This window comes from Barbus barbus (assembly GCF_936440315.1).
Source record: "Barbus barbus genome assembly, chromosome: 14".
Classification (NCBI taxonomy): Eukaryota; Metazoa; Chordata; class Actinopteri; order Cypriniformes; family Cyprinidae; genus Barbus; species Barbus barbus.
Window position 1 is genome coordinate 24089551 of NC_136742.1, and position 14094 is coordinate 24103644.

The 14094-nt window shown below is 36.4% G+C and overlaps 1 protein-coding gene across 2 annotated transcripts in view; it reads left to right on the forward strand.

Annotated features, from left to right (window-relative positions):
• Positions 1-13812, forward strand: part of LOC306879796 (vacuolar protein sorting-associated protein VTA1 homolog) — a 30320-nt gene extending 16508 nt beyond the window's left edge. Inside the window, exons 5-8 of one of the 2 annotated variants that reach the window (XM_079432985.1) lie at positions 474-585; positions 7164-7343; positions 8970-9047; positions 11833-13812. In XM_079432985.1, the coding sequence (XP_079289111.1) occupies positions 474-585; positions 7164-7343; positions 8970-9047; positions 11833-11978 (516 nt within the window). In that variant the 3' untranslated portion in view covers positions 11979-13812. The remainder of the gene's footprint in view (positions 1-473; positions 586-7163; positions 7344-8969; positions 9048-11832) is intronic. The other variant, XM_079432986.1, reaches the window with a different exon arrangement.
• The last annotated feature ends 282 nt before the right edge of the window (positions 13813-14094 follow it).

Sequence of the window (14094 nt, forward strand, 5' to 3'; positions counted from 1 at the left end):
CTAACATTACACTATTGGTGGTTAGAAAGTAAATATCCTGTCAATTTAATACAAAGTAAATATTTTCCAGATAAATAATAGTAAAATATAAAAGTAGTTTTTTATTTTATGTCTTTATAATGTTGCATTTAATATTTTTCTCCGTAAGTGTACATGAAAATATATGGATATACGCCAAGGAATTAAACTGTTCATCATGCGTAACAGCCCTTCAATGCAAGCTTTTCAAGTCTTAGTGCTTTATTCAAAGACAATGTGGAATATACCAGTCATTAAACTCGCATTCATAAGTGCATGTACCGTAATCAGAGTCAAGGGTGAATCATTCATCAATCAATGCTTATCCATGTCATATCCAGACAAAATCCTGACAATCAAATCTGCTTTTTTTAGCACCTATTGTGTTGCATTAATTGAGCATTTCTTATCTTAATGATTCACTGATTGACTTTCCCATTTTCTCCCCTCTCCAGAATATCCAGCAGAGGAAGTATGCAAAGTGGAAGGCAGCCTACATCCACAACTGCCTGAAGAATGGTGAGACTCCGCAGCCTGGTCCTATGGGAATGGACGGCGAAGCATATGGTAAGTGCTGATATTATATCTGCTCCCCCAGAATGATCCTGTGACCATTAACAAAATACACACCAGTCGGGGGCTTTCCTAAAGTTTACTAAGAGGCTTCCTTGATGTGAGTCTGTTGTTTTGAGTCAGTAAATGTTAGCACATTGTGTGCCTTATCAATTTGTGAAGAACACAGGAGATGACCGCCTTGCCCCGTGACCCTCCCCATGCGAGTCAGCACAGGCTGCTATTTATGTGGTGATTATTTAAACAGTCACAGAGTGGATCAGGGTTGCCACCCCTTTTAATAGTATGAAAATTATCCACTGTTGGCTAATCTAACTATTTTAAGTTTTAGAGTGAATGAAGAATTGAAATGTCTTTTAAAAATTAAATGGAAAAAAGCAATGCAGTACCTTGTAAACAGTGTTGATTTAAAAAAAAAAAAAATGATAAAACCAGCCAAACATATTAGATCTTGCCAGATAGAGAAAGTTCTTTCCAGTTTTGTTCGATTTAGTAACTGTTGGCAGTCTGTGGGTCCACTAACTCAAGTAGTTTGATATCAGAAGCAGCTAAATGGGCTTTTATTAGTGCTGTCAAACGATTAATCACGATTAATCGCATACAAAATAAAAGTTTTTGTTTGCATAATATATGTGTGTGTTCTGTGTATATTTATGTATGTATGTATATACACACACACATACAGTATATATTTTGAAAATATTTACATGTCTATATTTATATTCATATAATTTATATTATTTAGTACATAAACAGCATATTTTTCTGAAATATATACATGCGTGTGTGTATTTATATATACATAATAAATATACACAGCACACATACATATATTATGTAAACAAAAACTTTTATTTTGGATGCGATTAATCATGATTAATTGTTTGACAGCACTAGTTTTTATGAAGACTAAAAAAGCTGCAACATAGTAATTGGAAGTTACATTGTAGTGGTGGCAGTTGATTTCTTAAGATTGTGCATAATAAATCTCTTGCAGCATATTACTTGTAGCCAGTGTATAGGATATTACATTTCAACCAAAAAAAAAAAGTAAATTAAAGTAATCAATTCACAGAACGCAAATCAATTACGTGTTGTTTAATAGGTTGCTTATGTTACTCTATAATAAAAATGGGAATGGTTAATTCAGTGATTCAGAGTCACTATCTTATGTGCGCTGTTTTATCACTACTTTCGCTTTCAAAATCGGTCGCGTTCAACAAGGAGGAGGGAGGATGGAAAGTGGTGGGACACAGTAACTCGTTTGGGGGGGCACAGCAACTCGTTTGGTGCCGGCGCCAGCCCTGATGATACGACACTGGTTTTACTCGAATGAAACGGTAAAATGCTTGTGAAATGACTCTCAGAGCAGTTCTGGAGATGTTGTTTATGTATTCATGTCCTCATTGAGATGGCAGATGCTGAAATCACAGCGAGCGTCAGGCGCGCTTCAGTGTATGTAGAAAAAAAACGCGCATCTGCTCCATTCATTCATGCAGAGACGCGCAGAACATGCGGGATTCATATTTGAATTGGCTTTTGCGGCTTAATATTTACAGATACTAGTCCATGTCGTAATTTGATTTAAGTGTAATGACCTACTTTTGATTAATTCATCCAAACTTTGACAAATTCTGTGACATTCCGTGCTAAACTGTAAATTCCGTTTTTATAACTGGATTCCGAGATTCCGTCCGCGTTTTCTGCATCGCAGAAATCATAGGGCCGTACGCGTCAAGAACCGGGTTGACCGGGTAATCGGTACCACCGGTACTTGGAAAATCCTGGTACCGTGACTTTTAAAAAAAAAAATTGTACCTTTTTTAGGGTCTTTTGACAACACTAAAACGCAATGATTGAGAGCAAACTGCATTCATTAGTGCAATCCTGACTTCATCCTGTTCTGCTTGGAACTGGTGGTTGTCATTTGTCTATTTTTTTAATTTTATGATTTCATGAGACTGTAAATGATGCCTCACCGATTTTAAACCTGAATGATTGACAGTTGACACACAAATAATTCTCCACAGAGTGCATGCAATGCCACATTTTCAATGCAATTAAAGCAGTCTAAGAGAAATTGGGGCCATTTTATTGGGGCCATTGGGCTGCTAGTTAAATAGGTCTGTAATAGAGAGCCTTTTGCAGTTAGTCATCTAAAGATTTATCCTCCTATTAGTTGCAGTTTCATTATGAACCGTATCTTGTTTAGAGATTATATGAAAATGTGACTCTTTGACTGCCAGATAATATATTTTAGAAAGTTGCTTATGTTTAAGAGTGAAGAATTTTTCTTGTTCATGTGGAGGCCAAAATAGTGCTTGGCGATGGGATTCAGTTATATCACTCTCCCCTCCACATCTGCTGGGCGTGATGCTTTTGACCTGACCTGCTCATGTCAGAGATGAAGTCATCTGTAGACTGAGCCATTGTGACATACACATGCATGCACAGTATGTTTCTGTAGTATGATATTTGTATGATGTTGCCTGTATCATCACTGGGTTTTATTCTCTGCAAGCTGTTTTATTTTTAACTGCTGTCAAAAACTCATGTCTCTTCATGTTTTAATGGTATTTAAATTTGATTTCTTGAGCTTTACATCTAGCAGCTGGGCCCCTCTTGTTAAGTAGTGACCTCATGCTTGGTTATTCCCACTGATGTGCAGCATTGCCAAGAGAAAAATGATAGCATGCTTTTGCCTTGCGAAGTTTATGCACCTTATCACAGATTTGTCTCGTTCCATATGTCCGTCATATTGCCTTTCCAAGGAAGTCCCTTAGAAAAATGATTATAACAATATGCCAAGATGTTTATGTACTTTATAACGAACACCAGACCTTGTTTGAGGTCAGACCTGGATTGGGTCAGCTGATTAACTGTTCGCTTTCTATTGTCCTTAGCTGTTAGTCAAGTTGTTCCTGTGTATACGGGATGCCATTATGACAGTGCATCTTATTACAGCATATGATGAAGGCAGACAGAGTTTTGCTCCTCAAGGACTTGAAAAGTGATTGCTGTGTTTTTCCAAAAGCTATTGTTTCCATTAACAAAGTCTAACAAAGTAGAGGGTTTTATTTGGTCAAATTTTATATTTGAAGTTATGTAATGTTCAAGGAATATGCTGTGCTGAAAATCCTTTACTTACTTTGGTGCTCCAGTCAAAAATGACTGGCTTTTTAAAAATTGCTTGTAAATCTGTCATGCTATATTATGATTATTGGATTCAATCTTTTGTCAACTTTTCTTTTAGTTAGTAAATTACAGGTTTTGTATTTGTTTTTGGAACTGATTAGTATTGATCATTGATCTGAGCTTATGCACTTCAGTTTTTAAGTAAAAAAAAAAAACAAATTGGATAATTTTTTGGGATAATTTTTGCAGTATTCACTCAAAAACTGAGATGTGTACGCTCAGATTAATGAGGCCTATGATAAATAAGTTCCAAAAACAAATACAAGCCCTGTGCTTATTGAAAGAAAACAAGATGATAGAAAAAAAAGATTTGATCTGATATTTGATAATAATATAATGAGAAATGTTTAAGCAATATTTTGTAGGCTGGACATTTTTGACTGGGAGCACCACAAGTATAACAAGCTAGTACTGCAAAGTCAGTAGGTTTTATAGTGTTGTAACTTTAGCTAGGATTTTCGGGAAAAAGGAAATCTTGACTAGAACACAACATGAGGGTTAAAGAAAAGGAAAGATGAGTCAAAATTATTATTCGTGGTAATCAACATTATGATACAACTGCTGGTTGAACTTAAGTTGTCTTGAATGTGGAATATTCCTTTAAGAACCATACTAGTGGTATTGTCTCCTCGCCATTTGAGTTTGGCTTTCCCACTTACGGGAATATATGCACAGCAAGCACGCCTCGGGCCATGGGAAAAAGGCTTATTTGAAGGAAAGAGAACTGATCTGTAACAACGTTCTCAATTAGTATACTATTCCTAAGACTCATCTACAGTGTTTACACCAGTAGCTGTTCATTTCCTGGAGCAGGATTTGCACCCATGCCATGACTCCATGGAAAGTAAGGGGTTCTTTATTTTAGCCCGTTGAGAAATTAAGGCCGAACTCAAATGGGCTCTGGTGTCAGGACAAGTACAGCATGGAAAAAATGAGAGGTTTAAAAAGTCAGTGAAGAACATGCTCTAGACATGCTGAAATCATTGTCTAAATGACTCTTTTGTAGTATTCAGGTGAACCTATGGATTTGAATTGGTTTGCATTAAGTCGATTATATAACCAAGGTTGGCCTAAATTGAGACAAATATAACAAGCATGAACATGTGTCTACATGTTACACTATGATTATGTATAACTTTATGTAGCATGACTGATTGCAAAACATGATTTGGACATGCTTCAAATTTAATTGCTCCTGATAATGCACCCATGATAATTCTGATTGCTGCTGGTTTTTATTATTACATCATCTCCCTCCTATTGCAGTATTTCATCAAATGTTGCATACATTTTACAGTTCCACAAATGACTTTTCCTGACGAATATGGCTGCAACACTCCAAGCAATTCATCTTGCATGTTAAAACAATTCCATCTGTTCACAATTTATCCATTCCCTCCCTGTCACTAATTAGCGCAGAATACATTTTTCTTTCAAGTGTAATGTAGGTCACAATATTTGGCCAGCAGCTGTAGAGTTCGGTTGAGCACACCCATTAAAACTTTCAGAATTCAGCTATCAGCACAGATCAATGATAAATAAAGAGACATATTTGCAGAGAGAGCTTCTCTTAATCCTCATGTTGACTTTTACAAATCCATAGTGCGCTAGAGCCAATGCTGGCTCCCTCTTCGTCACCATCCTACTTAAAACAAAGGGCTTTCGGAGTGTTTTCATTGCTGAGAACTTTAATGGAGTTTTAAAATAAGTTTAACCGATCGATCGATCTTATGCACTGGGCAGTGAAAGGTGGGATCTGTATTATGGATTGGCACTCGAGTACCTGGAAATGGTAGCACACTGATTAATCAATAAAACACTCAAAAAAAAGAACTTTACAAAACATCAATAAGTCACTTTGATGATAAACACAAAATAAATCATCTTATTTACTGTTTAATTTTTGTCATTGGTTACAACCTTTCGTTTTTTTCTTTTTAATCAGCTTTTACTTTTCTTGCTGATTTATCAGACAGGAATTTGACTTTTTTTCCAGGTCCACAGAAAGGCTCAGGTGCTCGATTTAATTATATGTGGATTACTCGCTAAATGAATATTAATTTTCTATGTGCTGTGTAGTTTGTTATACATTGCTGGTATTTATTTCCCTCATTGCTCACAGGGAAAGCATGATATATATTCAGGTGTTCAGAGTTTTCTCCAGAGCCACTACTTATTCTCGCATAGCTCAGCTCTTCATCCAGCCCCTCGATGTGGATTATTTCTTTTAAGAACAAAAGGGATGGCTTTTTTTGTGGTGCTATCCTTGTGTAATCACAACCTGTCTTTTCACTATAGCAGTACAAAGCTATCTCAAGTCTAGACTTTCATGGTCATAGTATGCCAACTTATGGCCTTTTTCACAATTCCTCATCTGCCTACAGCATTGCTCTGAGAACAAAACTCTCCTCCAGGATTGAATCCCCCTGATCTTTGGCCGATCAAGCCCCTCAGCACAGAAACCATATGAAGGCCATATTTTCATAATAGCATAATGTTTGTTTGACTTGCCCCACCCTTATTATTTCACCACCGATTATGAAAATAAACCCCCTGCCACATGTCTGGGGAAAGGAAAGTCGTCAAAAAAGCATGTTTAAATCAAGCAAATTTGGAAATGTGTTTTTCATATGCTTCATTTAGTTGTTCCCTGTGAAGAAATTTTATATTTAAGTTTTACCTTGTTATTAAATTTTGCTGATGCAGACAAATACATATGGTGCTAACCTCTAAACTGTGTTTTACTGTAATATAATATTTTAGCAAAATCAAATTTGAAACAGTATGAATGTGGGATGGTTGTTAAATTTCAAATGGAAGAGCCCAGCCGCAGTTTATCAACTTTTTGAGGAGCAAAAATGTTTCAAGCTTAAATCAAATTATGCTAAAATGTCACTTGCATAATAGATTCGGCTGATAAAATTGTCTGTCCAAATTTCACATTTTTGTGTAGCATTTGTTTCCCTGTGCTGCCAAGTATCTCCTTGGCTACAGAAAGTTGCCCTGATATTTTCAGATTGAAGCCACTTCATCAAAGGCTTTACAACTAAAGCCCTCAAACAGTTGACTGGCAGTGAGACTCATTTGTTCCATGATTTGTATTTATGCTGTGTGAACATAGGCATCTTTTCAGCACTGAATGGGATAATGTGAGAGAACTGAAAAGCCTGATTAGTGCTGGCAGCAGACAGTTCAGAGCTCCATTAGTTGTGGAAAAATGACTCTAGGAAGGAAAACTTCCTGAATTGCATTGGTTTTATCAGTACTCCCAAAACAAATTTGAACTTTCTTGACGCTTTCACAACAAGCTTAATGTTGACAAAGCGTAATGCTGTTTGCGTGAACATTTTTGCTTGTTTTTTTTCTCTTTACTTTAGATGATGAGTTTGGTGCCGAGGGTGGTGGTCCTTCAGAAGCGCCTCACAATCTACCCCAATCTCAGCCTTCTTTCCACGGCCACCCAAATCAGCCCCCAGCATCTAATTTCAGTAATATTCAGATACCTCCTGGGTCACATGCCCCAGCCAATACACCTGCAGAGATTACCCATCCAGAAGGTAAGCTAGCTGAGCTTAAAGGGATACTCCACCCCAAAATGAAAATGTTGTCATTAATCACTTACCCCCATGTCATTCCAAACCCATAAAAGTTTAGTTTGTCCTCGGAACACAATTTAAGATATTTTGGATGAAAACCAGGAGGCTTGTGACTGTCCCATTGACTGCATAGTAAATTACACCGTCAAGGCACAGAAAAGTATAAAAAAAACCTTGTCAATATAGTCCATCTGCCATCAGTGGTTCAGTAACACATGGATACGCTGTTTCCGTTCAAATCAAAGCATAAGTAAACGTACAATACGTATCCATGCGTTACTGATGACAGAGAATAGCATACGCACTTTGCGTCCATCGGATGCTCTCCAAAATGGCACTACGCTGACACAGAGAGGAGAGGAGACGAATTGTTGAATAAATGTCATTATTTTTATTTTATTTGCGTACAAAGTATTCTCGTCACTTCATAAAATTCAGCTTGAACCACTAATGGCAGATGGACTATTTTGATGATGTTTTTTTTTATAGTTTTCTGTGCCTTGACAGTCAATGGGACAGTCACTAGCCTCCCGGTTTTCATCCAAAATATCTTAAATTGTGTTCCAAAGACGAACAAAGCTTTTATGGGTTTGGATGACATGGGGGTAAGTGATTAATGACACAATTTTCATTTTGGGGTGGAGTATCCCTTTAAGTGTACTTTATAACCATCTGCCATGCTTCCACTATTCAATACTAGTTTGGGGTAAGTAAGAAATTAATACTTTTATTCCGCAAGGAAGCATTAAATTGTTAGGAAGTGACACTAAAAACACATTTATAATTATACAAATAAATTTCAAGTAGATGCTGTTCGTATGCACTTTCTATTCATCAGAGAATCCTGAAAAAATATATCACTGTTGATATATCAAAATAGGAAACCGTTCTTTTAAATTGTAATAATAATTCACATTATTACTGCTTTTACTGTATTTTTGATCAAATAAATGCAGCCTTGGTGGTGCATAAGAGACTTCTTTCAAAAACTTTGAACAGTCTTACCAACCCCAAACTTTAAGTGGTCCCTTGACTCAAACGTACAGGTTAATTAGTATTTCTCAGAGGACTGGGACAGAGCTGTTGCGTGTTAGCTTGTATATTTCCCGTTCAGGGTTCCTGTTTTTCTTTCTAAAGTGCAGAAAGGCAGGCTCAGGGTCCCCATGAGGGGCATGTTTCCCCTGGTAACTGCTGTCCTCTGTGATTAGTGCTTCGGCTTCCAGACACGGAAATGACTAATCTGCAACATGGCACCCCGGAGGTGCAACCACTTAATTTGATCATGCGTAGCATGCTCTCATTTCCCTTGCTCTTGTATTTGACTCTCAAACTCTTTAGATGAAACCAAAGTGAACTTTGCTTTAAATAAAATGTACCTTTTGTTCTTTTCTTCCTTGGAAAGATTGTTCTCAGCCGTAGCTGGTAGCTGAGCGCATCTAAATCTAAATCAGTTACAGCGGTCTAAAATAAATGGACTAGTTAATTCATCCATTACAGTTTTTCAACATCCTATCAGCCATGATTGCAAATGCAAAAAACGCTTTCATGGTTATGAGCTAATGGACTTTTCCACCTCTTTTGGAGCAGCACAGCCCGTCAAACCAGTGCCTGTTCCACGAACCATGCCAGTGGTCGATCCTTCACTTCTAAACAATACTCAGGAAGGTAAGGTCTTTGTTTGAAGATGACTCCTCTACACTGAAATCCAATTTCACCGAAGTCAGCAAACAGTCGTGACAGAAAGCATAGAACCTCATTTCACAGATATGATGGACCTCATTTTCTGCTCATGAAGCCAGAGGAAAATCATACATTGAAATAAATTAAGGCTTTATGGGAAGCAGATTGACGCTTTTGGTTTTCCATAGTTGGTGGGAACAGCCACAGATTAAGCTCAAAATGACATTCCCTTACTACCAACCATTGTGTCATTGGAATGTACCTTTAATATGAATTATTGCAGATTGTGCCCAAAGCTGCTGTTGGCATTCAGCCTGCCAATTAAATAATTTAGCTAATGAGTGAGGTAATTTGATATACAATGACTGTATATTATTGCTGCAATTTCCAGAAATAGAGCAGACTGAGAATTTTGTAATGCAAGATGTAATTTATCAGATACAAATTTCAGATGACAGTAAGTTGCTTTTCTAGCTCAACCAGACGTGTATACATTGAAAACAGAGTATCATTTGATGTTCTTTTGGCTAATTGAAGTCTGTCTGCTATCATAACTGGTACCCAGACAGGGACGAACAAGGAAGATGACACATAAATATTATTATCATTATTACTGTTGTATAGAACCCACCCCCCAAAAAGGTAAAACCTCAATGTGAAAAGTTTGCATCGTCATACTGCAAATTGCTTTTTTGAAACCATCCTTTCTGAACCATTGAGGTCTTTGACAACATTTATCTTTGACATTGTCTAATTGGTTTGAAAGTCTGCACTGCATGAGACACTACTTGGTGATGTGAAACAAGGCTCTGAAGGTGAGGTGATTTTGGTAGGGGTCATCCTCCCAGAATTACAATGTCTGAACCAATTTAAAAACTTTTTTCTTATTTATACAATTTATTTTTAATAGTACTTCAGCGTAGATGTATTTTAGTTAGTTGCCAAGCCAACATTTATAATTATCGTTTAAAATTTTTTTAAAGATGAATTTTTTTCAACATTTATTTATATTCTATTTTATTTCAAATAACACAAACTTTGTTTTAATATTAGTTAAAAATAATACCAAATCTGATTCAACTTAAACAGCATTTAAAAGAAATAAAATAAAAATTACTGAAATGAAATGACTTTCCTTATTTTTGTTGTTTTAAAGTAAAAAAGATTACTAACATGAGTACTATATATTAGATGTGACATCTTTTACCTGTATGATTTTGGTTAAGTGTATAATATTATATCACACTGAATCAGTATGGTTTACTTCTGTTCTAATAAATAGGTTAAAAGACTTCAAATTAAATGAATTGAATCCCTTTTCTCAATTCATGCTGATCTAATCACTATTTTCAGTGTAGTTAATGGTGATCAATTCTTGCAGGACAGTGATGAACAAGACCAGCAAACAAGCTGATATACCAACATGCCTCTGAGACAACTGCTCTACCTATAACAAACCAATTACAAGAAGTCTCAGGGTGGATCATATCACTACAGTGTAACTGGGAAATGCGTCTTAGTTAACAAACAAATCCTCACGTCACAGAACCTGTACTTACCGGCAGTCACGTGTAAAGTCCTAATCAAGCTAGTCTTCCGTCCAGCTGCACCCACCAAACAGGCCTCAAATATTCAACTCATTCGTAATGCATTTTCAATTATTTCTGTTCTTTTCAATTGATTGGCATGCAAGTAGAATAATATTTGTGGATGACACAAAGATGAACCAGTTTGAGTCCCATAAATGCACAAATACACCTTCTGTTCCATATTTCACCACCTCTACGGCCAAAATAAATGACGACCAAGGTCACAACATTACCAGTGTAGTAAGTTGTTGAAATGTTCTTGAAATCAAGCATTTCAGTTGAGATAGTTCTGTGGTTATACTCTTCCCAGACTGTGTGTATATTGTAGTAATCGAGGTGCAAGCAGTGCTATTGAATGAGGCAAAAATGTATTATGGTTAAATATTAATACTGGAGAGGAGACAGGATCTAGAGATCTTTGTAGGTTCCCAGAAATGCTGTACCTAAAACTATTTTGAAAGCTCACAAGTGCTTTGGTGGTCGTCTTTGTCCAGTTCATTATTTGGTTCCCACATTATGGATTCAGCTCAAACTGTCACTCAGAGTGTCACTGTGAGAGCCAGCATAGTTTACATTGTGGTAAAGGAATTCGTGCACCATGACTATAATATTTCACATGCCCATTGGCAAATGCCTTAACTTAAGTATTCATAAACTAGCTCAACCTCAGCTCACCCTATAATTTAATGTGCTGGTGGGCACTGGAGAGACATGCATGTGTGAAATGGGTGCTTGGCTTTCCCAGAATTTTCCCCTGGAAATCATTAAAATACTAGCAGAGAAAGCTATCTGGTAATATCTGTCTCGTATTATATTTATTTCATAATTTTATATTTACTAATGGTTTATTAATAACTCAAAATACTGTTTAAAAGTTTTGTTTTGATTTGTTGCTCAAGACACGTTTTTAATTGTTATAATGTTGAAAACGTGCATAAAAATTGTTGTGCAAAAGATTTTTAATGGAAAACAGCTGAAAAGAACAGCATTTTTAAAAAATAATCTTTAAAAAAAAGTTATAAATTACTTCACTTTCACTTTACTTAGATACATTTCTGTGTTCTTGCTGAATAAAAGTGTATATAAAAAAAAAACTGACCCAATCCTTTATACAGTAAAGTGTGTATGTATATATTGTGTGTCTCAAGTTTAACTCGTGTAAATATTTTCTTTTTTTACAGGTGATGTGCGGCTCACACCAGAAGACTTTACTCGGGCTCAGAAATACTGTAAATACGCAGGCAGTGCACTGCAATATGAGGATGTGGGCACTGCCATTCAGAATCTGCAGAAGGCCCTGAAGCTACTAACCACTGGCAAAGAATGAGACCATTGTGCTGTCCCCCCAAAACCACTTTATCAGAGATCTGGCCCAGAGGAACTGAAAAAGGGCCTTCTCCTTAGTGCCCCATCTGTATCAAAAAAGAGACATGCCACAGGACCCCCCCCCCATCACTCAATACAACATCTGTTTCTGCCATATTGGATGTTAATAGTTGCTCATTACTAGACCGATGAGATACAGATACAACACTAAAAAAACAGCAATATAATATTCATGGTTTGAGGTGTTTTAGTGTGTTGTTGTTTTTTCTGGCTTCACAACAATTTGGTTAGAATATGCATGGGTGTGGAAGCATGTCTCAAGATATCTCTTAAGCAGGAATCTTCTCATCTTACCTCAAGCTCTCTGCAACATGAGCTTTAGAGACACTTTGCCCTTAACTGCTTTTACTACTTTCCGTTCACTTCTATGTGTATGCTTCAGGTGAAAGGATTCTGCCGTTAGTTATGCATTGCTACGATCAACAATAAATCTTTTTTGGTCAGCTCTTTTATTGGTCATTTGCAGTGCCTGTTTCCTTCATCCTCATGAAAAATGAGCATCTCACATTTTGCTTTTTGGTGGTTAATTTTTAAATGTAGTCATTATATGCTGCTTTCCAAGGTGTATGCATTGAATCATGTGAACTATAAGCATTGCACACAAGCAGTTAGAACACAAATAAGCATTATAATAGTTTTAACTTTGGATCTCTGCACAGACAGCCTTAAACAAATCAATTATAAACCAAATCAATTGAAAATGTGTACAGATTATATGGCTGAATTAAAAAGACTTTCAGTCATTTTCTTATTGAAGCCATTTATACTACAGAATAAAAAATCTAGTAATTGCAACTTTTTATTTTTCAGGTCAGATATAAACCTACAAGGGAGTTGATATAAAATGTCACAATTACCTTTTTCTGTTGTAGAAACAGGCATCCATACCTACTCCTTCACTGTCATAAATGCTTTTTTGTTCATAAATAATGTTGATTTTTGAATCATTCCAGGTGGCAGTAACAGTAAAATGTGCCACAGTAAGTATTCCTGCAGACTGAAAGATGGGGATTATATTGTATTTCAAAGGCACTAAAGGTGATGCACACTGAGTGTAATGATGTTATGATGGGTCATTTTTTTATTAGTCACAACCCATTCAGCCCTATGCATGCCTGAACTTGGTTAGTTCAGTGTGCATATTCAGGAAACACCTAATTACAATAGACAGTTCCTGTTGTTTTCTGCTCAACTTGCGATTGTTGCGGTCGCATTAGCGGTGTCACTGTTTTCCTCTCTTTCCACAGTTTAGCCTGAAGTGTAATAGAAAGGGCATTGCACTTATCTGGAAGTAGACTGAGCTAATCACTGCATGCATCTGCATTTGCCTGATTCCTTTCCTGAATGCAAATGAACATCACCTGGGATTTTCCATCTCACCTGTCTTACTCCTTTGTACTCTGGTTTAATTGGTTTAAAGTGAATTTACCAAGTAATGTATTTCTTCTGATAAAATCCATATACATTTACACTACAGCGGGTAGGATTGAACCATAACATTGTCTTTTAACCTTTAAAAATTTACCTAAAATTCTGAGTGACCACATTCATCAAATTTTGTAACTTTATAATCTCTTTTTAGTGTTTAAAGTGTGTTTAAGCGTATTGACATTGATAAAGTGTATGACTTGATCACTATCAGTGCTGTGTGAATAGAGAAAGCCGTTAAATCTTTTTTACCACCATGAATGCTGCATTATCATTAAAATGTACCATATTTTGCAATGGCTATTGAGCAGAACAAATGAGTAATGAGTAAAATCTTAATTTCTGGCTCTGTAGTTGTTTTATATTCAAAATCTTCAGCCAAGTTCCTGTTATGGTGATAAAACGTCATTGTGGCTGTAAATCTCAATACTAAACAAAACATATAAATGTAGCTAGCCTATAATAAATGTCCATGTTATTGTGTATGGGTTCTCACACCCACAATAGATCAAAACCTAACAGTCCCCTACAGGGACTCTATCTGATTCAAAGAAAGAGGCAGGCTCTACATCCAAATAAAGGATGACAAAATGTGTAGTAGAATTATCATTCATCAGCTCATAGGCTTG